The sequence below is a fragment of the Antechinus flavipes genome, chromosome 3, assembly GCF_016432865.1.
Source record: "Antechinus flavipes isolate AdamAnt ecotype Samford, QLD, Australia chromosome 3, AdamAnt_v2, whole genome shotgun sequence".
Taxonomy (NCBI): domain Eukaryota; kingdom Metazoa; phylum Chordata; class Mammalia; order Dasyuromorphia; family Dasyuridae; genus Antechinus; species Antechinus flavipes.
In genome coordinates, this window is record NC_067400.1 from 521,647,938 (window position 1) to 521,668,329 (window position 20,392).

Sequence of the window (20,392 nt, forward strand, 5' to 3'; positions counted from 1 at the left end):
CCAGGCAAGATTTCCTTCTCAACAGGTAGTATCTGATCTCTTGCTTAGAGATCTCTGGGGATGAAAAGTTTCTTGCTTGGATACCTCTGGAGATGAAAAGTTCCTGTCTAGGGACACCCTGCAGTACGGAGTATCTTTCATTGTGAGGAAGTTTGGACGTGGCAAGCCAAAATCTGCTCCTCTTTCCCTATTGCTCCTTTTTCTCCCACCCCTCGCCTCCCCATGTTCTCCAGGCTGAACACCCTCAGTTCCTTGGTTCAGAAAACATCCTAAAGGAGACTCCCTACCATTTCTCCTAAAACCTTACTCTGAACTGGGAGAGACTTGGCAGGTTCATCCACACATGAAGATGCGTTCCTTCTACCTCTTTTTAAAAAGGACTTCATGATTCCAAGTCACAGATGTAATATCCATGCCGTGCATCCAGGCATCTTGCCACCCACCCTTGCTCTACCTTTTTGCTCTACCAAAATCAACACCACACTAACAGGATGATCGGCTGCTCAGAATCCTTTCTAAAGACCAGAATCATCCTCGCAGCTCCAAGCTTTGTCAGCCCAGGAAAAGTCCTGTCCTTCCTTCCTCTATCACGTTTCATTACAAGAGATACTTTTACATTTGAATGTGTACTATTTTTTGATTATTCCTTGTTTTATTAGTGTGGTAGTTAGTGGCTGCTATTCAGCCATTTCAATCACTTCTGACTTCCCCATTTGTTTTGTTTTATACTGGAGGGAATTGCCATTTTCTTCTCCAGCTCCTTTTGCAAGATGAGGAAACTGAGGCACAGGGGTAAGTGACTTGCCCAGGGTCACACACAGGGTCTTAAGACCGGATTTGAACTCGGTAAGATGAATGTTCTGGACTTTTGGTCCGGCACTCTATCCACTGTGCCATCATGGAGCTGAGAACTGATCTGAGCCCATGGCTGGTGGAGAGGATTCCAGGATACATTTTGTGTGGGTATTCCCCTAGTCCCCCGGGGGTACACTGGCTCATGTGGCCCCAAACTTCCTCTGTCAGTGCCTGTAAAGGGGGATTTCCGGACACATTTTTTGGTGTGGGTATTTCCCTGTCCCCTCCACACTGGACCACATGGGGGAGGGAGCAGGAGCCTGAGTCATCCTGCATGTAAATGGGATCATGAAATAATGTGCAGGGGGGACTATCAGAGACCCCCGGAGATGAAAAAGACTCCTCCATACAGTATCACTTTCTAATATTTTTATTATCCAACTTAAAGAAATGGGATGAGAATGCATAAAAGGAGTAGACAGGAGACAGGGCATAAGACTTAAATTCAATAAATAAGAGTTACCAAACTTCAGGGCCCAACCCCCCACCAGGGGAGGGGAGGTGACAGCGGAGACTGTGGCCTGCACAGCACCCACATAAATAGACAGGATGGACGGGCTCCAGACGCTACCTGAATCACCCATACTTCTCTCCCGGGAGCAAACACAGAACACAATGGAGCAAACTGGACAGAGTGGGGGGGATGATAGAGAAAAGCAAGTTGGGGGCCCGGGGAGAGTTGGCCAGCTGTAGCCCGAGGGGTCCTAACTGGAGTGGTCAGCACCTAGAGCCCGCATCTTCCCTTCCTACCGCACTGCTCGGAACTTTGAGCCATGGGGATTCTAAAGCACTTTTTTAGGGAGAAGAAGAAATGGGACATGGTAAGACAAGAGGCCCCCCAAACTACAGTTGACGACACAGAACAAGTTTGATTTTTAAATTTAAAAACAGCCATTCACCCCTGGGGGGCAGGGTGGAGGGGGCTGCTTGACATGCATTAAGGCACCCCCCTTCCTCGTGCAGAAGCAAGGCCCTGGCTTTGGTTGTGGGGGCTACAGGCAAGAGCAGCTAGCTGGGAAATCTAAGAAAGCAATTGATCCAGCTCCAGGGAGAGGAAGAGGAAGGACTTGAGAGATAACATATATACCCCATATTGTCCCTGCCCCCAAGCACAGAGAAACAAGCCTGCTCCACTGGGGAGGAGGGGCACTGTGAGAACAATGTGGGGGTCCTCTTCCCAGGGAAATGCAGGGGAAACTTCTCAAGCATCACCCCAAGTCATACTTTTTCCTCTCTAGATATGGGTGGGAGATTGTGGCTCAGTGAGCAGAACAGGGGCTGGTAAACAGGAGCTCAGAGGTAAAATGTCATGTAGCAAATTAGGTTCAGAATGTCCAAGCTGGATGGGACTTTTTAAAAGCCACCAAGACCAGCCCTTCATTTTACAGGAGCAAACAGGCCAGCGTAAGTTAAGGGAGACAGAGCTGGATCCAGAACTCGACTTCTTTTTCTTGCTCCATGGCTGCCTCCCCTCCCAGCAACCTCAGGGACTAAAAATTAGACTTCTGCCTAAAGCCCGTGGCCAGGGATGGTCACAGAACCATCTGGAACTGAAAGAAACCTTAGAAGTCGTCTCATTCAGCTCTCTCATTTTACAGGTGAGGAAACTGAGGCACAAAGCTTGGGATTTGAGCCCAAGCGCTAAGTCCCTTTCCTTCAGGTGTCTCAGCTAAATCCCGCCAAAATTTCCTCCCATGGATAAACCCCATCTTGGAGATAGGGACCAGGTGCAGGAGAGTGGGGAATAGTGGGGAGAGAGGTGGTGTGTATGGGAGCATCTCTTTCCCAGTAACTGTAGGGCATGGAAAGGGCATTTGCCCCAGGAGTCAGGAGAGCCAAATTCTGGTCCTTACTCTGCCAAACTCACTGTGATCTTTGGAAGGCTTCTTCTCACTTACCCAATGATTGGATTTGATGACCCTAGCTCTGACATCCCGAGAGAGTGGATCCCCACCATCCATGTTTCCCCCTGTGTGTTCCCTGCCACTTCCCTTGCCCGGGGACCGGTGGGGAGAAAGATGAAGGCGGGAGATGATGAAGAGTCCGAGCCCTTCGCTGTTCCTGGGAACCCCTGCATGAGGATGAATAGATGGATGGCTGTGTCCTATCTATGGCTCCCCAGGGAAGGGACCTTTACTTGGGTGAAGATGTCCCATCTCTCAAGCACTGGGGAAGAAATTCCCACTTGGGATTATGCCATCTTTGGGGACCCAAGAAGCTGGGTAGGGTGTCCTGTTCAGAGCAAGGGAAAGACCAGATGACCAGGGAAGGGGCTTGCTGCTAGCATGGAGAAGAAATTGGAGGTGGGGGGAAACAGGGCAAGGAAACAGGGCAGCCCATTCCTCATCAAGTATGGGCACCTCCCTCCCTCTCTTCCCTGGACAAGATCATCTTTTCCTTTAAAATAAGCTGCCTGTGGTAGCTCAGGCTGAAGTGAGCTCTCTCCCCTGCCACTGCCCACTTCCCAGAGCTCACTGGGGCTGCCCAGGGTGCGGGGGCCTGGGGGACGGCCCCTCAGGGCCTCAGGTTGCTGCCAACTGCCAGGCTCCAATGTCTCAGGGCTCTGGGCCTGAGCGGATCATAAGGGCACCTGTGAGGAGAGAGAAAAGGGACTAAGGGATGCTCTCAGGCACTCCAGGAGGCCCAGTGGATCCCTTAGATTATGAGCGCCCAGGACCCAGAAGCCCTACTCCCAGCCCTCCCCTGGGGAGAGGCTCAGGACCCAGCAGCACTCCCTCATCCCCACCCCTCTATCTCACCTGAAAGGCTTTCCTTTGGCCCAGATCTTTCACGTTTTCAGTCCATCTCTCTCCCTCCCCCACTTACAGGAAGCCTTTCCTGCCAAGTTCTACCCACAGTGATCTACTGCAGGCCCCTCCTCTGCTCTATGTTTCTAAAAACAACTTCTGTTTGTTCAAAACTCTCTGCACTGTGCACTTCCTCAGACTGTGGACTTCCCGCGGGCAGGCTGTGCCGTCCCCTCAGTGCCCGCCCCCCGCCCCCCTCCCCAGGGCCGTTTACCTTCAGATGACCAAGTTGGATTCACTCAGCCTGACCACGTAGCGATTTTCCTAGGGAGAAGTTGTAATAAAGATCAGAAACGGGGGAGCAGCTGCAAGCCGGCCCCCAGAGTGCACCAACTGCTTCATTTCCGACTTTGTATTGCCTGGGGCTGAGGGAGACAACCTCAAGGAGGTTAAAACCTGCCTCTTCTAAGGTCAGACATAGCAGGCCCTGAAAAATGCTTCTGCAGGAAGTGATGGGCCCCTCTAACTTCAATCTGGGCCCGACTCCCAGAAAGAGAAACATCCCCATCAGTAGGAAGCAAGGGATGTGCTGGGAGCCGCTGGCAGGGGCTCCTGGGAGCTGGGAACTGGGGGGCCCTAGCTGGACCAAAGGACCCTTTTTCATCATCCTTCCCTGACTAAGCCGGGGTGGCTGCTCTCTGGGAGCAGGTCCTGTGGATAACCCCCTCTTCACCACACATGCATACATCCCTTCGGGTCTCATACCCCAGCTCACCTCTGATTTGCTCTCTGTCGCCCCAGAGGCTGGAGTTTTCAGCCATTTGGGACGCCCTCCACTACTGCCCAGAAGCGCCCTGTTCTCAGGAGGGAGCCCGGGGGGAGGAGCTTCAGCCGCCTCCCCCTCCTCACTGGTCTCTGAGATGGTTTTCACCTCTGGAGGGGGAGGGCTTGGCCGCTGCTCAGGGATTCGGGCCACACGGAACCTGGAAGAGAGTGAAGTTACAGGAAAAGGTTAGAGTGATGCAGAGAGAAAAATGCTGTGACACAGCAGGAAAAGCAGACCTATAAACCCAAAGAGTTGGAATCGGTGACCTCTCTGGTACTTTTCTGGTTTTAGGTTTATGATCCTATAAAAGAGGTACCAGGGGAGGAGAGACTCCAGCCATTGAGTCAATGCATGAATAACAGCAATAAACCATGTTTCCCCTCTCCCCCATCCTGTTGCCAGGGGAGCCAACTCTCCATTGCCAGCTCCGACAGCTCCTTAATTTCTTAGCCAGTCTCATCTGGAGCCAAAAGGGAGCCTGGATGGCTTCCGTGCCTAAACAGGATCCACCTGGTCCAGGCTGGGTCTGGGGATCTGAAGTTCAGGACATTAATGGACCTGGGTGGCTGAGGTACTTCCTTCCCCTCCCAGGTTATTTCTGAATCTCTTCTCCCCTACGGGGAAAACCCCAAGAAAACACATTCTCAGTCTGGAAGAGTGCACACATGGACACAGGGCAAGGAGGAGAGAAGGAGGAGTGGAATGGGATGTGGGATCTGGAAATGGACTCATCATCAACACAGGACTAGGACTCGGGAAGTCCAAATACTTCCCTAGTCACTTACTGGCTGTGCCGTCCTAAGAAAGTCACGTATCCTACTGTTCCTCAGCCTCCTCATCCATAAGAACGAGGGCTGGAGTCACAGTGCCTTCAACTACCATTTCGATGCAGATGGCCAGACCCAGAGCAGTCTCTTCCTGAGCTCATCCCAAATCACGGACATCTCCCCAGGGATGTCCAAGATGGAACTTTTACTTTCTCTCCTATTTAGTGCCCCCTTTTGTTGTTGCTAGGATACTCTTCCTCAGCTTCATGATCCCCATAACTCTCCTGCTCTCTTCCTCACCCCACATATTATCTTGCCATTTCTACTTCCCCAGAATTTCTTGTATCCTTCCCCCTTCTCTTTAGTTCACTCCTTATAGGACATTATGACAGACTCGACTTCCTGCTTTCAGTCTTTCCCCTCTCCAATCCATCCTACAATACAGCTACCAAATCCAGAGAGAGGACTATGGGTACTGAATGTGAATCACAACATACTATTTTCACCTTTTTTGCCTTTTTTTCCCCCCTCACTTTTATTCCTTTTTGATCTGATTTTTCTTATGCAGCACGATCAATGTAGAAATATGTTTAAAAGAAATGCACATATTTAATCTACATCGAATTATTTGCTGTCTAGGGGAGGAGGATGGGGGAGGAGGGAGAGAGAAAAATCTGGAACACAAGGTTTTGCGAGGGTGAATGTTGAAAACTATCTTTGCATAATTTTGGGGAAAAAAGCTATTATTAAAAAACATAGCTACCAAAGCAATATTCCTGAAGTACAAATCTGGCCATTATTTTTTCTGTTTGACATTACACTAGTTCCCTGCTTCCTTCAGGATAAAATACAAACATATCAATTTCACAATGTCAATTTCCCTGCTTCTGTAGCTTTATCTTGCATTACTAACTTCAAAAAATTTTTAAATAATGTTTTATTTTTCTAAATACAAACAAAGATGGTTTTTCAACATTCACTTTTCTCCCTCTCTCCCTCCTCAAGACAGCAAGCAATCCAATAAGGGTTAAACATGTAATTCTTTTAAACATTATTTCCATATTAGTCATGCGGGGCAAGAAAAATCAGATCAAAAGGGGAAAAACACAAGAAAGGAAAAAAAAAACACAAACAACAACAACAACAACAAAAAGTGAACATCCTATGCTTTGACCCACATTCAGCCTCCATAGCACTCTCTGCATGTGACTGGCACTTTGCATCCCAAGTCTGATGCCTGAATCACCACATCGTTGAGAAGAGCCACGTCCATCACAGTTGATCGTCACACAGTCTTGTTGCTGTGTACAGTGTACACTTTGATGTAGTCTAGATTCTAGCCAGACTGGTTTCCTCATCCTGAGCAGACTCAGCATTCCCTTTCTCTCTCTGAAATCGGCACTGGTTGCTTCCTCACTCCTGAAATGGAATTCCTATTCCCTTCCTTCCCATCATGGAAATCTTAGCTTTTTTCCATGGCTCAGCTTGGTAACCACCTCCTACAGGGAGGCCATCCTGATTTCACTACCTGCTACCTCCCAAAATTACTCTGAATTTACTCATCCTGGGGCAGAGCCAGGTGGTGGAGTGCTGACTTTCAAGTCAGAAGAACCCGGGTTCAAATGAGACCTCAGACATTTAACATTTGGCCTTTCTCAAAAAATACTGTATCCCCCAGTAGAAAGGGAAATTGTATCTCCTTTGAAAGGGAAATTGTATCTCCTTTGAAAGGGAAATTGTATCTCCTTTGAAGGTTCTTCAAGATATGGAATTATATTTTTCATTTTTCAATTTTTATTTCTGTATCACTTGCATCTAGCACATAGTGGATGCTTCGGAGCTGCTTCCTGAATCGAAGGGACTCTCCAAGGCCACACACAGCCAAGCTCAGAAAGAATTCTAACTTTTGGATACGCACGAATCCAGTGCGTATTCCGGCTCACTAACCCCGACTCTTATCAACAAAATGCCCTTCTGTAGTTGGGTTGTTTTTTGAATATAATGCTCTAATTTAAAAATGACCCAAAATCCCCCAAAACCTGTAACCACCAGTCTGGCGCTTAAAAATATCAAGCATTTTTCCAAAACCAGAAGTCTCCAGCCTCGTTTCTCTGGTTTACAGATTTTGAGGCTCCTTCCCTCACATCCTGCTCAAACAGGCTCTCCAAGGCCTGTAGCAAACATTGCTATTAGGCTGTACGAGCCAGCCAAAAAAAAATCAGACATCTCTGCAAATAAAATTGCAGATGGGTAAAAACAACAGTCCAAGAAGGAGCAAACCACCTTCCTCTCCGTTTTCTTAGTAGTTGCCATTTGCCAAGCCAGGTTTTGGAAAGCGCTGCCTGGTGAAGGTGGGGGGGGGACTGTGGGGGGCTGTGGGGCAGACTGAGCGGCTGTTCTTGTTAGCTTGAGTAATCAAAAGCTCACTGCAGAAAAGTTGGGCGTCACATAGACACACACACACACACACACACACACACACACACACACACACACACACACACCCCTCAGCCCCATACAATTAATAGGAGACTCGTGCTGGCTCATGAGATATATAGGTTTCTCTCCTCCTCCCCCCGCACTGCTCCAGCACACCTAACTCTCAGCACATCCTTTGAGAACCACAATCTCCTCCAATCTTTTACAGAGGAAGAAAGTCGCTCTAAGGTACAAAGAGGGTAAGAGGTTTTGTCTGAGGTACGTGATAAGTAGCTGATAAGTAGCAGAGCAAAATGGAGCTTCCTGAATGTCACAAGGGCCCCCCAAGGCTGAGGAGAGTGAAGAGGCTACCCTAAACAGAGAGAAGGATTGGCTCAAGACACAGAGGGAGGACTAGACAGCCCCTGGCAAAACTGCTTTACTCCCTTTAAAAAGGTGAACTTCATGGGCTCTGCCGTTAGATCCAAACTACCAAAAGCTGCCTCAGATGCCAGGGCTTGGCTCTTCCACTTCTCAGTCCTCCTAACCTTGGGTTCCTTCACTCTTCCTAATTAACCTGTCTGTCTCCTCTCTCTCTCTCTCTCTCTCTCTCTCTCTGTCCCCTGTCTCTCTGTGTCTCTGTCCCCTCTCTGTCTCTGTCTCTCTCTCTGTCCCCTCTCTGTCTCTGTCTCTCTCTCTGTCCTCTCTCTGTCTCTCTCTGTCTCTGGAGGCATGTGGAGTTAAGTGGCTTGCCCAGGGTCACAAAGCTAGTAAGTATCTGAGGACACATCTGAACTCAGGCCTTCCTGATTCCAGGACCGTCGCTCTATCCGCGGTACCACTTAGCTACCCCTTCACCTTTAGTCTGGACCCTACTTATAGTCAATGGCAATTGTGAGAGTTGAAAGGGACAACATTTCGTCCAATCACCTCATTTCACCATGGGGAAATGACTTGCTCAAGAGAATGCATGTAGCAGCCACTGGACTCCTACCTGTTAAGTCAGCAACCACAGCCCTGCCCTCCACCTTCAATTCCCTTCTCCTCTTTTTCTCTGGCCTTGCCCCTGCCTGAGTGTGTAGGATCACAGATCCTGACCTGTAGGGGCATCAGAGGCTGACTAGTCTATCTCCCCCTCATTTTATAATAGTTTACATTTCTATAGTTCTCTATAGTGCAACCCTGTCAATGAGGAGCTATACCGTTTTGTTGATGGTGATACAGAGGCCCAGGGAGTTTAAGTGCCTTAAGTCATACAAGTAAGCAGATTTTCAGAGGCCCCAGAACCAAAGCTTGCACTTCTATATCACAGAACCTATATCCAGCAACCTCTATTCCTCTCAGAACTTTCTGCCCCCTTTCCCAAAGGGCCCGGGACTTACCTGCCCACAGAGAGAATGGTGATCTCTCCCGGGCGGCTTCCCTTGGGAGTGGGCTTGCTGCCGCCACCTCGGGATGGCAGCGCGCTGGGAGTGGGAGCTGCGGCTGCGGCAGCCTCGGGGGACAGCAGGACCTCGGGCCACTTTCTCTGGCTGCATCGGGAGCAGCAGGACCCGGAGCGGGAGGCCAGTCCCTGCACTGTGTGCAGGTGGTGCTGGTGCTGGCAGATGTGAGGTACGGGTGGGGGGCCTTGAGTCAGCCTGGGAAGAGCAGGAAGAAATTAGTGGCGTCTCAGGCCTTGCCTGCTTCTTTACCTACTGAGCCTCTCCCCCCAGAAATACCTGGAGACACTCTGTGCCTCAAAAGAGAAAAAAGACAAGGAGGAAAAAAGGAATTGAGCAGGAAAGGGGAGGTGGAGAATAGAAGGAAGAAAAGAAAAGAGAAGGAAAAGGGTGAAGAAAAAAGGGAAAAGAGGAGAAAAGACAAGGAAAAGGAAGGAGGAGGGTCCTTTAAATAGCCCCTCCAGCTTGGAATGCCTTTCTGCTGTCCAAAGCCTGAGCACTGTGTCTCACCCCACCAGCCTGGCCTCCCTAACCATACCCAACTCCAGAGACCAAGTCCTCCCTTGTGTCTGACCCATGCCAGAGGGAAGGAGAGACTCTTGGCCACTTAGGGAAAAAACAAAACCTCTTCTTCCCCGAATCCCCAGAAAACAGCAAGAAGAACTGGAGCATAATTAGCAAGTCCTCTGCCAACTGGCCCAAAGAATCTGGGCCTACAAGACTCCAGACAACAAAGGACAATCGGTGTGTCACCAAAAAAACCTGGCCAGAGGGCAAAAAGAAGACAGGTACCAGTAGCAAACCAAATTAGGAAGCAGAGGCAGGAGAAAAAAGCCAGGAGAGAAAAAACCAGTTGGGGGCAAGGAGAGGCAAAGGAATCAGGCAGGAGTGAAGCAAAAGGAAACAGTTGGTTAAAAACACCGTGGCCCACAATGGAGGGGCGACTCTTCGACCCCTCAGCCTTGCCTCCTCATCACTGATGGCCTCTGGCTTACTTGGGCAAAGGTTTGTAACTGGTCTGCACAAGCTGTTTGCTGTGGTATTCTTTCAGCAGCTCCTCCAGGGCGGCCGCATTCTCTGGGAAGCAAAAGGTCACAGGTCAGGGCTAGCCTGATCTTACTAGTGGTCTCCCTGTCCCTCTGGGGTCTGACCAGTTGTAGCCTGATCTTGCCATTTGTCTCTCTGTATCTCTGGGCTAGCCTGGTCTTATTGGTGGTCTCCCTGTCCCAGGGCTAGCCTGGTCTTACCAGTTGTCTCCCTGTTCCAGGACTAGCCTGTTCTTACTGGTTGTCTCTTTGTCCTTCAGGGCTAGCCTGGTCTTACCAGTTGTCTCCCTGTCCCAGGGCTAGCCTGGTCTTACCCAGTTGTCTCCCTGTCCCAGGGCTAGCCTGTTCTTACTGGTTGTCTCTTTGTCCTTCAGGGCTAGCCTGGTCTTACCAGTTGTCTCCCTGTCCCAGGGCTAGCCTGGTCTTACCCCAGTTGTCTCCCTGTCCCAGGGCTAGCCTGTTCTTACTGGTTGTCTCTTTGTCCTTCAGGGCTAGCCTGGTCTTACCAGTTGTCTCCCTGTCCCAGGGCTAGCCTGGTCTTACCCCAGTTGTCTCCCTGTCCCAGGGCTAGCCTATTCTTACTGGTTGTCTCTTTGTCCTTCAGGGCTAGCCTGGTCTTACCAGTTGTCTCCCTGTCCCAGGACTAGCCTATTCTTACTGGTTGTCTCTTTGTCCTTCAGGGCTAGCCTGGTCTTACTGGTTGTCTCTTTGTCCCCTACACCCACCTCTGGCTCAGCGTTGTCCAGGTAACACCAGCCACTTGCCCAGTCTCTGCCCTTCTTACCCCGAGGTACAACGTGTTTGTTAGTCCTGTTCTGACTTTTCATGACCCCCATTTGGGTTGCCTTGGCAGATACTGGAGGGGTCTGCCATTTCCTTTTCTAATGAGGAAACTGAGGCAGATGGTTAAGTGACACAACTCAGAAGTGTCTGAGGCTGGATTTGAACTCAGGAGGATGAATCTTCCTGACTTCAGGCCCTGCACTCTGATCTACTGCACCGAGATCAAGAGTTGAAATGAGGCTAGAGTCCCACTGCATTTAAGAGACGGCCAAATGGGCTGAAACAGATTGAGCAACTCCGAGTTACCCAAGCAGGACTTGAACTCAGCTCTTCCCGATTCCAGGCTTGGCAGGCCGTGCCAGGCAGCTGCTCTCGGGCAGTGCTGCTGAAAGTGGAGGTGGGTGTGGTGGGCTCCAGCAGGAGGCCTGGCCCTGGCTGTGGGACCGCACCGAGAGCTCCTGCCTCCAGCTCTTTTCCACCGAGCCTCGGGCTGGAGGGACCTCAGAAGCTTCCAGAGGAGAGCAGTGGAGGCCCCAGAGGGGTGGTGATTTTGCTGGGTCCCAGAATGAGCGCTGACTGAGCCCGCTGGGAACCCGAGCCCCCGATCTCCCCTTCAGAGAGCCACGCTCGTGGTACCCAGCAGGTTCACAAGGAGACACCTAAACCAGCCTCTCCTCTGTGGAGAACTGCCTATGAGCAGTGGGCCCCCCCAACAACAGGATGGGGAGCGTCTTCTGGCCCCTGCCATGGCCCCCCACGTCCAACATGATGGGGAGCGTCTTCTGGCCCCTGCCATGGCCCCCCATGTCCAACAGGATGGAGAGCATCTTCTGGCCCCTGCCATGGCCCCCCATGTCCAAGAGGATGGGGAGCATCTTCTGGCCCCTGCCATGGCCCCCCACGTCCAACATGATGGGGAGCATCTTCTGGCCCCTGCCATGGCCCCCCCAAGACAGCAGCGTGCAATGGAAACAATGTTGGGTGGGAGTCAGGAAATTTGTCAAATCGGCCGATCTGAGCCTCTGTTTCCCAAGGCCTTGGCAAAGGGAGATAATAACCGTAAGACGATCTACTTCACAGGGCTGAGGAAAACATCTTGTGAACCTTAAAATGCCAGCCATTAACCATTATCCTTATGCCGGGACCTGGGCAGAGCCACAGAACACTAGACCTGGAGTCAGGAAGACTCCAACCTCAGACACTTACTGCCGGGTGACCCCATGAGCCAAAAGGCAGCTGGGGGAAAATGAGTCGTGTCACCTGTTTGCCTCAGTTTCTCCAACTGTAAAATGGGGATAATAACAGCAGCTGCCTCCTAGTACTAAATGAGATAGTATTGATAAAGTACTTTAATGTACAAAGAAATATGAATACATGTTTAATAAATTAATCACTCTATTATTAATAATTTATATTAACCTATAACATACTTGTCTTCTTCTTCCCCCTATCTCCTGGCAGAATCAGAAGGGGGCCCTGTTTCATATACCTGCACAGCAAGACAGAAGGAACTGCTTCCTTTCCATAACTAAATAATGGGGCTGAATCAACAGGCCCCAGTTCCCTGCTATACGTTCCCACTATGACACTTCCCCTTGTCGAGTGTAGGATCTTAATGAGCCCCAAGCTTTAAAGGAGGGGAAGGGGGCACTGACTCCCAGTCCTTTCCCCGGTCTCACCTTTCTTCTCTGTGATCAGCCGCACTAAGACCCCGATGGTGTCCTCGTTGGGGTCATCCATTCGGTAGGCAGGGTTGGTCCCTGGGGAAGGAAGACAAGAGGCTCTGAACCTGGAAGGGACATGATGGCAAACAAGGTTCAAAGCAGGGAACCAGTCAGTGCTGGTCAATGGCAAGGTCGGGATGAGTACGTGGGGCTCCTGTCTCTTTTTCCTACAAAATACTACTCGAGGCTCTCTCCATGGCACTGGTCCAGATCCCTGGGATGGGAATGGGGGAGAGACAACTGGAGCTCCAGGGGTTCCTTTCCCCAGAGCATGGGATCGGGATGCCCAGATCCACCGACCCCAGGGCTGGAAAGGGGACCCTTAGAGACCCCAAATGACCACTTCATTTTTACAGATGAGGAAACCGAGGTGCCAGAAGAATTCATTAAAAGTCACAAAGTGCATCAGCAGCAGAACCATGGCTAGAATCTTTCCTAGGCTCTTTCCCAGAGAACTGTTCTCACTCCACAGAAATATGGCCTTAACAGAAAGGACTGGGGTTAGATGGCTGGATGCCCCCCACCCTAAGTCCTTCCTAGGAAACAGAGACGTGGAAGGGGATACTGGAGGGATTTATGAGCTGCTCTCATTCCTGCCTCTCTCCCCTTCCACTCCCCAGGGAAGGAGACAGCTGGGGAAGTTTCCTCAACAGCTGAAAAGTTAATCTTGGACACACTTGGCCCCGAATTCCCCCTAGAGAATCCTGACATTCCCTATCACCCACTCACCCACCCGCCCAGACAAGGGGGGACCAGCCTTCCGGCTCGGGAGGCCTCGGGCTGGCGCAGCCTTAAATGAGTTACTCTGCGTCTCCTTCTGCAGACTGGCTAACGTCCAGGAAGGCTTGGGCCAGCCTAGGTGGCCGCAGTAACGGCTCTTATTCCCAGGGCTCAGGGGCTCTTAGGGATCTAAAGTCAGGGTCTCAGGTGGCTGGAAGCACCACAATTCCCTCTGCAAACACAACACACATAAAGGCTCTCTTTGCCGGGGCCAAACAATATTGCATTATGCTAATGCGCATCCATGAGGGCAGCAGACGACAGTGAAAGAAACAGGCCATTTGGCTGGGAACAAAAGTGCCAGCACACATACAATCAACTCTTCTGATGCTCCCAGGGCCTCGGGGCGTGCAGGAACTCAGGCCAAAAGGCAGCTGGGGAAAGTGAGTCTGGCCCCGAACTCAGGCCAAAAGGCAGCTGGGGAAAGTGAGTCTGGCCCCGAATTCAGGCCAAAAAGCAGCTGGGGAAAGTGAGTCTGGCCCGGAACACGAGGTCCGGGAATTCATTCCAGCTCTGTCCTTGACTTGGATGGGTGATTTTGGGTAAATTCCTTCGGGTCAGAGTTTCCTTTTTTGTAAGATGAGAGGTCACTCGGCTGCTTTTGGACTCTTAATGCTAAGTGGTTCTGAGGAGCGGGTCCTGGGGGCCCTTGCCCTGTCAGAAAGACTGTGTTAGTTCATTTAGGACCCTCATTCCTCCTCCTCCGGCCCCTTCCCCAGAAAGGGAAAAACTTGCTCATTCCCCTGAGCTCCACCTTCCTGACCCTCAGCCACCAGGGGAAATTGGAGTCATCCAGTCAGAGCTTTTGACTTTGGCTTACTTAGAGCCTGAGACTGTTAAGACTCATAGATTTTTCCCCCCTCCAAAGCTGTTTAAAGACATAAATGTCATTAAAGTTTCAAAAAATCTGCTATAATTTGAGTTTTGTATTATTATTCTCATTTTTACGATGGGGAAACAAGTTCCTCTCAAATCCAGTACCGCGCTTGACCCAACACCTCAAAACATTAGAACAAAAATCTTCAATATCCTAAAACTCTGGCTCGTTAGGAACTGAAGCTTTTAGAATCCCTTAGCACTAAAAAGGCCTAGGACTCAGATGTTTGCAAGTTGTCGCTCTATTTCTCTTCCATGTGCCCTTTCATCGTCTAATTTTTTTAAGCTGTCTAATTTCTGGCAGAGTCATTTACTTCCTCACTGCCTACTCTCTCTATGCCCTAATATGCCATTAAACCACTCTTTCCAAGGTCCCCCAGATCCTCCTCATCAGCACAGCCAGCGGTCTCTGCTCCTCCTCTTCCTCACTACAGCTACTGATGTTCAGCTCTTTCCTGCCTGACACCATCTCCTCCCATGACTTCCTGCTCTCCTGTTCTCTTAGCTGTCTGCCCCTTTCTTCTCCAGCTGCTTTCCAAGTTCATCTTCCTTTCCTATCCACTAATTGTTTGGATGCCCCCAAGGCTCTGTCCAGGGTCCTAATCTTCTAAATTCTCTCTATGGACGATCTCTTCTCTGCTGATGACGTCTTTTCTGGGTTCCAGACTAGAATGTCTGGGTGTCTATGGCTACTTCCACCTGGACATCCCATCTTATACTCACCATTGGCTGCCCCTCCTGGAGAAGGGCTGGATCATCTCCTCTGACCACAAGTCCCTCTACACACCCACCCACAAAGCTAGGGGACTTTTCCCCAGCCTGGGACGACTTGAAGCTTCTCAAGGATAAAGGCTGTATCTCCCCTCCTCAGGATTCTGTACCCCTTCTCACCATTCTTGCCCTCGAGTCCAGCTTCTTCACCACTGTCCTTATGGGCTGTACAGTGGTAGCCTTTCTTCTTGAGAAGGTTACAGAGCAGAATCCCCAGCAGACCCATCAGGCAGAAGATGGGAACAATAGCGATGACGGCATACTGAGCCGCGGCTTCCTCGGGCACCTCTGCCTGGGTGCCGTTCTCTGACGGGCGGACCTCCGGCCCCATCCCGGCCTCCACGGTACGGCGCTGCCGGCCCCCACGTCCTAGGCCTTGCTCTGCCCTCGGCCAGAGAGACACAGCAGGGAGAGATGCAGGAAGGAGGAGGCAGAGGGAGAGCAGAGAAAGACACAGAAGGAGAAAGACAGAGGCGGAGAGAAAGCAAGACACACACACACAGATGCAGACATAATGTAAGACAAAGAGACAGACATGTAGGAACAGAAAGACACCCAGAGGCAGACACACAAAGACACAATGAGACAAACACAGAGAGAGAAACAGATGGGGGAAGGGGGATAGGGAGAAAGCCAGAAAGACACACACAGAGAGATAGTAAGCAGAAAGAGACCCAAAGAGAGAAGGGTCATGTGAAAGGAGCCACCCAGAGAAGAGAATGACATAGAGGACAGGCAGAAATACGCATCAGGACAAAGGGACAAAGAGAGAATAGAAAGAGAAACAGAGGCAGAGAATCAATAAGGGAAAGAAAGTCAAAGACAGAGACCTAAGTTAGTGAGAGGATGACATTGCTCCGAGGAGCACCCCCTCACCTCAGCTCCTCCCCGGAATAGCAATCTTCCTGCCCCACCCCCGTCCCCTCACATCCCTCTCAGTCACCCCACAAGATCTCCCAGAAGTCTCTCTTTTGCCCTCCTACCCTTTCCCTGAACCACCTATTCAAGGGGCTGTCGGCCTCTAATCTTCCCAAGTCTCCTGGAAATCCTTGTGTTGGAGGAGAGCAGCCACCCAGGCTTGGACAAAGGGCTTGTGTCCCATGGCAAGGGTACAGAGTATCTAATCTAGCCCCAATTTCAATAGGTTGCCCTGTACTCAGAGGCACATTTATTAACATTAGTAAATGTTGGAAGCTCCAAGTGACTCTAAAGCAAATTATCTGGTCAACTCCCTTATTTGATAGATGATACAGACTTTCCCAGAAAGGGAGAGAGGCAGAGTAAGTCAATGGCAGAGGTGGAATCGGAAGCCCCAGCTCAATGTTCTCATACAAACACATCCACCTTCCCCTCCTCACCCCCACTGGGGAGAAATGTCTTCAAATCTGTTACAAAACAGTAAGTTTTCTACTTCAATGTTGTCTGAAAACAACGGGGACGTCCTGGGACTACACCCACACGCCCGCGGACCCATAGGCCTTGTTTCCCCTTCTCTTTCGGGCTCTCGCTCTGGGCTCTGAGCCAGGACAGCAGCCTCTGAGGGTGACTCAGCAGGTGAAAGAGGAAAAAAAGAGCATGGGTCCGGATGGCCCCATCAGGGTGGGAACAGAGCTGTGTGTGTGAGTGTGAGCTCTTGAATGTCTCAAAGACCACAGGTCTTCAAGCTGTGGAAGGATCAACAGAGAGGAGGCCTGATGAGGTAAAATGATTTGCTGAGACCACAGAGAGAGTAAATCACTGAGCCAGGATTCAAATCTAGGGCCCTCGAGGTCAAGATCAGTGTTCTAACTTTCAGGCTGCCTGGGGGCATCTGTGGGGGCTGCTGCTGATCCACCCAGGAGTGTGAGTGTGTGAGAGGCTCCGAGGGGCACTGCCCTGTGTGCCCCGTGGGTAGGACAGTGAGGGCTGCTCCCTGGGAAAGGGATGTGCTGGTGGGGCAACAGTCACCAGCACAGCTGCCTGACCTCACTTCGTTTCACAAAATACACGGGTCACTGAGCTGGACAGGGCAGCACAGAGCGACAGCTCGAGGAAGTCAGAGGCAGCTGTCCCCGCCTCTCCTCCCCAGCTCAGAGATCAGCTGCAAGAGGGGCTGGGGTAGGGCAGATACCTCGGGGACTGGCAGAGACAGGCCCCTAGCCCATGGAGGGGAGACGTTCCGGCTGTGAACTTGGCCACTGGCTCCCTCCACACCAAGACCTCTGGATAAAAGGGGGCATTGGGGCAGCTAGATGGAAAGTGGATAGAGTACCAGTCCTGGAGACAGGAGGACATGAGTTCAAATCCGGTCTCAGACACTTAACACTTCCTAGCTGTGTGACCCCTAGCAAGGCAAAAATATCTATAAATGACAGAAAAATAGGACGGGAAGGAAGGAGGGAGAAAGAGAGGGAGAGAGAGGAAGGGAGGAAGAAAGAAAAGAAAAGGAAAGGCAGGAAGGAAGGAAGGGAGGAGGGAGGAAGGACAGGAGGGAGGAAGAAAAAAGGGGCACTGGGGTAAAAATGTATCTTAGGAATATGGACATGAATATTAGGAGGATACATCAGATGTTTTTACAAACAGAAACTGAGGCCCATGGGAAGCGAGTGGAGAAGGGCATCTGCCCAAGGTCACACAGCCAGTTAGTGGCAGAACCTGGCCTTTCAAGTCTCTTGCTTCTTGGTACAGTTCTTCCTCAGCCCATCCTGCCTCTCTGCACCCGGCTCCCTAATGCTTCCCCTTTTCCCCAGGGACATGCCTCAGTCGTGGAGGAGAAATTTGCTGTCTCAGCCCTGGCCGTCTCCTAATTCCTGCCCCCCAAGTATAGTGGGGAGAGTCAGCATATTCCAGAGCAGAAAGTGGGTCAGCATCAGCTCTGGGTAGTATGAAGGAAAAGAGGAGGGGACTGCTCCCTTCAAGACAATAGGCTCCGTTTTTCTATGGCTCTTTCTTCTTGTCTCTTCTACAAGATCTCTCCATCACTCCCTCCCTCCATCCCCCTTTCTCTCCCTTATCTTTCTTCTTTCTTCCAGGCTCTTTTCTCTTTCTCTACCACCACCCTCTGTCTCCTTCCCTCTCTTTCTCTCTCTCTGACTCACATTATCTGCCTCTCCATGCCTGCCTGTTCCCCCATCCTTCTTCACTTCCCAAGCTTTTCTTCATCTTTCTGGCTTTCCCTGTCCCCATCTCTCTGTACATCTCTCTCTTTCCCCCTTTCTTCTCTCTCTCTCTCTCCCTCTTATCTCTCATTTTTCTCTTGCTTTCTCAAGTTCTTTGTGTCCTATCTCTGTCTCCATGTCTTTAAATCTCTCCATGCTTGCTTTTCCCTCTACCTCCATCTCTAAATGTCTTTTGCTTCCTTTACTTTTTTTCCTTTTCTCTCTCTTACACATCCCCACAATCCCCCATACCCATACCCACACACACAGCCTTACACACTCACTCATTTTCCCTCCTCTGCTTTGCTGGTTTTGCTCCTCTTGTCTCACTTCCTTCCTCTCTCTACCTTTCTATCCTCATCTCTCTCCCCCTCAATCAGCAAGCATTTATTAAACATTAAATTGTCCCTTAGTTTTTCTCTCTTCTTAAATGCTCTCCCTCGGTTTCTCCTTTTTTAAAACCCCTTTGCTTCTGGCTCCACCTCCAGTTCTCCCTCACTCTTTCCATCTTTTAGGTCCCCAACTCCATGCCAGACCCACACTCACCTCCACAGTCAGGTGTGCCCATGGGTGCCAAAGAACAAGGCCTGCACTCAGTGTCTGGTTGCCTTCTGGGTTCATAAAACCTGCAGGAAAACAAAGGTGATCTCGTATCTACAACCAACTCTACATCCCCAGCAGTCCCCTCTGACTTATTCTTTATGTGAACCCCCTAGAACCTTCCATTCTCACTCTGCTTCCCAGAGACCTCAACCCCTGTTTGCACAGGGTGCTTTGTCAAAATCAAAAATGGACCCATCTATCTAGAGAAAGAGAGCGAGCGAATGAGCTCCCTATTCTGGAGACTAAGAATGCTGAAAAGGGGAATTTCTTTCCAGGTAGAGGCTGGACTAGTTGATCTTTGGGGTCTCTTATGGAGTCCCTTTTAAGTCTGGGATGCTGTGAAATCACTTCCCACCTATGAATTTCAGGAGCCCAATCTATGAAATGAAAATAAGAAAGAGTTGATGTAGTGAGAGAGCTTTGTAAACAATTACACAGCCTTAGAAATGAGCGACTTCTATCCAACACGACTAAACTGCTTCAGAAGCACATGCTGGGAGTTGGAGTTCCCTTCTTGGGTTGTCTTGGTTCCCCCTTACAGGAAAAGCCCCCTCAGATCAGTGAGACTCCAAGACAGCCTCAAATTCTTCATTCTGCCCCCAGGCTTCTCTACTTTCCCAATGACTAACAGAGATCTGAATGGAGGCTGACGACTCAGTCACTGAGATTTCTTTTTTTCTTCTGCAACCAATGAGTTTGAGAAACATGGCCCATAGAACAATGAATGTCCAAGCACGAAGGAATCAGTATCAGAGCTTGGAAGGGAACTTGGAACACAGAATGTCAGGATTCCAGGACAAATAGAAAGAGATCATTTAATCCAACCTTCTAATTTTACTGATTAGAAAAAACTGAGGCCGAGAGTAGGGAAAGGACTCCTCCCCAAAGTCACATAGAAAGTCTTTGTGACAGAACCATGATTGAAGCCCAGATATCCCGACTCCAAATTCAAGACTCTCTTCCCTTTCCAAAACAACAAATGACAACTCCCCTTGGGGGAAGGGCCCAGAAGATGCTCACCCTGAAATGCAGCCGCCGCAGCGTGTATCGATGGTCGTGGTCCCCACCTGGGCCTCGACCCTCCTCAGCCGGGCACAGCCAGTGTGAGGCAGGCAGGGCTTTCGTCCCAGGCTGGTCGAAAAGGTGCCTGGCCTGCAGGCACGGCACACGGTACCCAGTCCCAGTCCCGAACCACATTCCTAGGTGAAGCAATCAATCCATCTATTAGGTGCTTACTGTGTGCCAGGGAGTAAAGATGCAGGGACAAAAAGGAAAGAACTCCTTTGCCCAACATTTGAATGAAGGATGCGGGTTGTACATTTACACATATACAAATAAATAGAAGGACATTTTAGGAAGTGGCCAATAGCAACTGAGGGCAATCAAGGGAAGCTTCAAGGGAGGTTTCCTGCTTGAGCCGAGAAAGGATGGATGTCTGGGTCCTGTAGGGGCAAAACGCCCGAGCCATTTACAACCACAGAAAGCTACTTTTCCTCTATTCCTTCTCCCTTCTCCCTTTATGCGACAGCTCCCAAAAGGCTACCTTTCCCTGAAGCCATCTTGAATTAGTTTTGGTTATTTTTTAATCCACCAGTACCTACATTGATTGACATTTTT

General features: G+C 50.3%; 1 protein-coding gene across 3 annotated transcripts in view; it reads right to left on the bottom strand.

Moving 5' to 3' along the window:
- Positions 1 to 1,209: 1,209 nt before the first annotated feature.
- The window catches only part of RELT (RELT TNF receptor), a 51,044-nt gene continuing 31,861 nt past the window's right edge, over positions 1,210 to 20,392 (bottom strand). For all 3 annotated transcript variants that reach the window (XM_051987161.1, XM_051987160.1, XM_051987162.1), the window contains 9 exons: positions 19,796 to 19,974; positions 18,719 to 18,798; positions 15,156 to 15,416; positions 12,564 to 12,644; positions 10,051 to 10,132; positions 8,996 to 9,253; positions 4,378 to 4,585; positions 3,877 to 3,926; positions 1,210 to 3,445 (listed from right to left, as the gene is read on the bottom strand). In XM_051987161.1, coding sequence (XP_051843121.1) covers positions 3,879 to 3,926; positions 4,378 to 4,585; positions 8,996 to 9,253; positions 10,051 to 10,132; positions 12,564 to 12,644; positions 15,156 to 15,416; positions 18,719 to 18,798; positions 19,796 to 19,974 — 1,197 coding nt within the window. In that variant the 3' untranslated portion in view covers positions 1,210 to 3,445; positions 3,877 to 3,878. The remainder of the gene's footprint in view (positions 3,446 to 3,876; positions 3,927 to 4,377; positions 4,586 to 8,995; positions 9,254 to 10,050; positions 10,133 to 12,563; positions 12,645 to 15,155; positions 15,417 to 18,718; positions 18,799 to 19,795; positions 19,975 to 20,392) is intronic.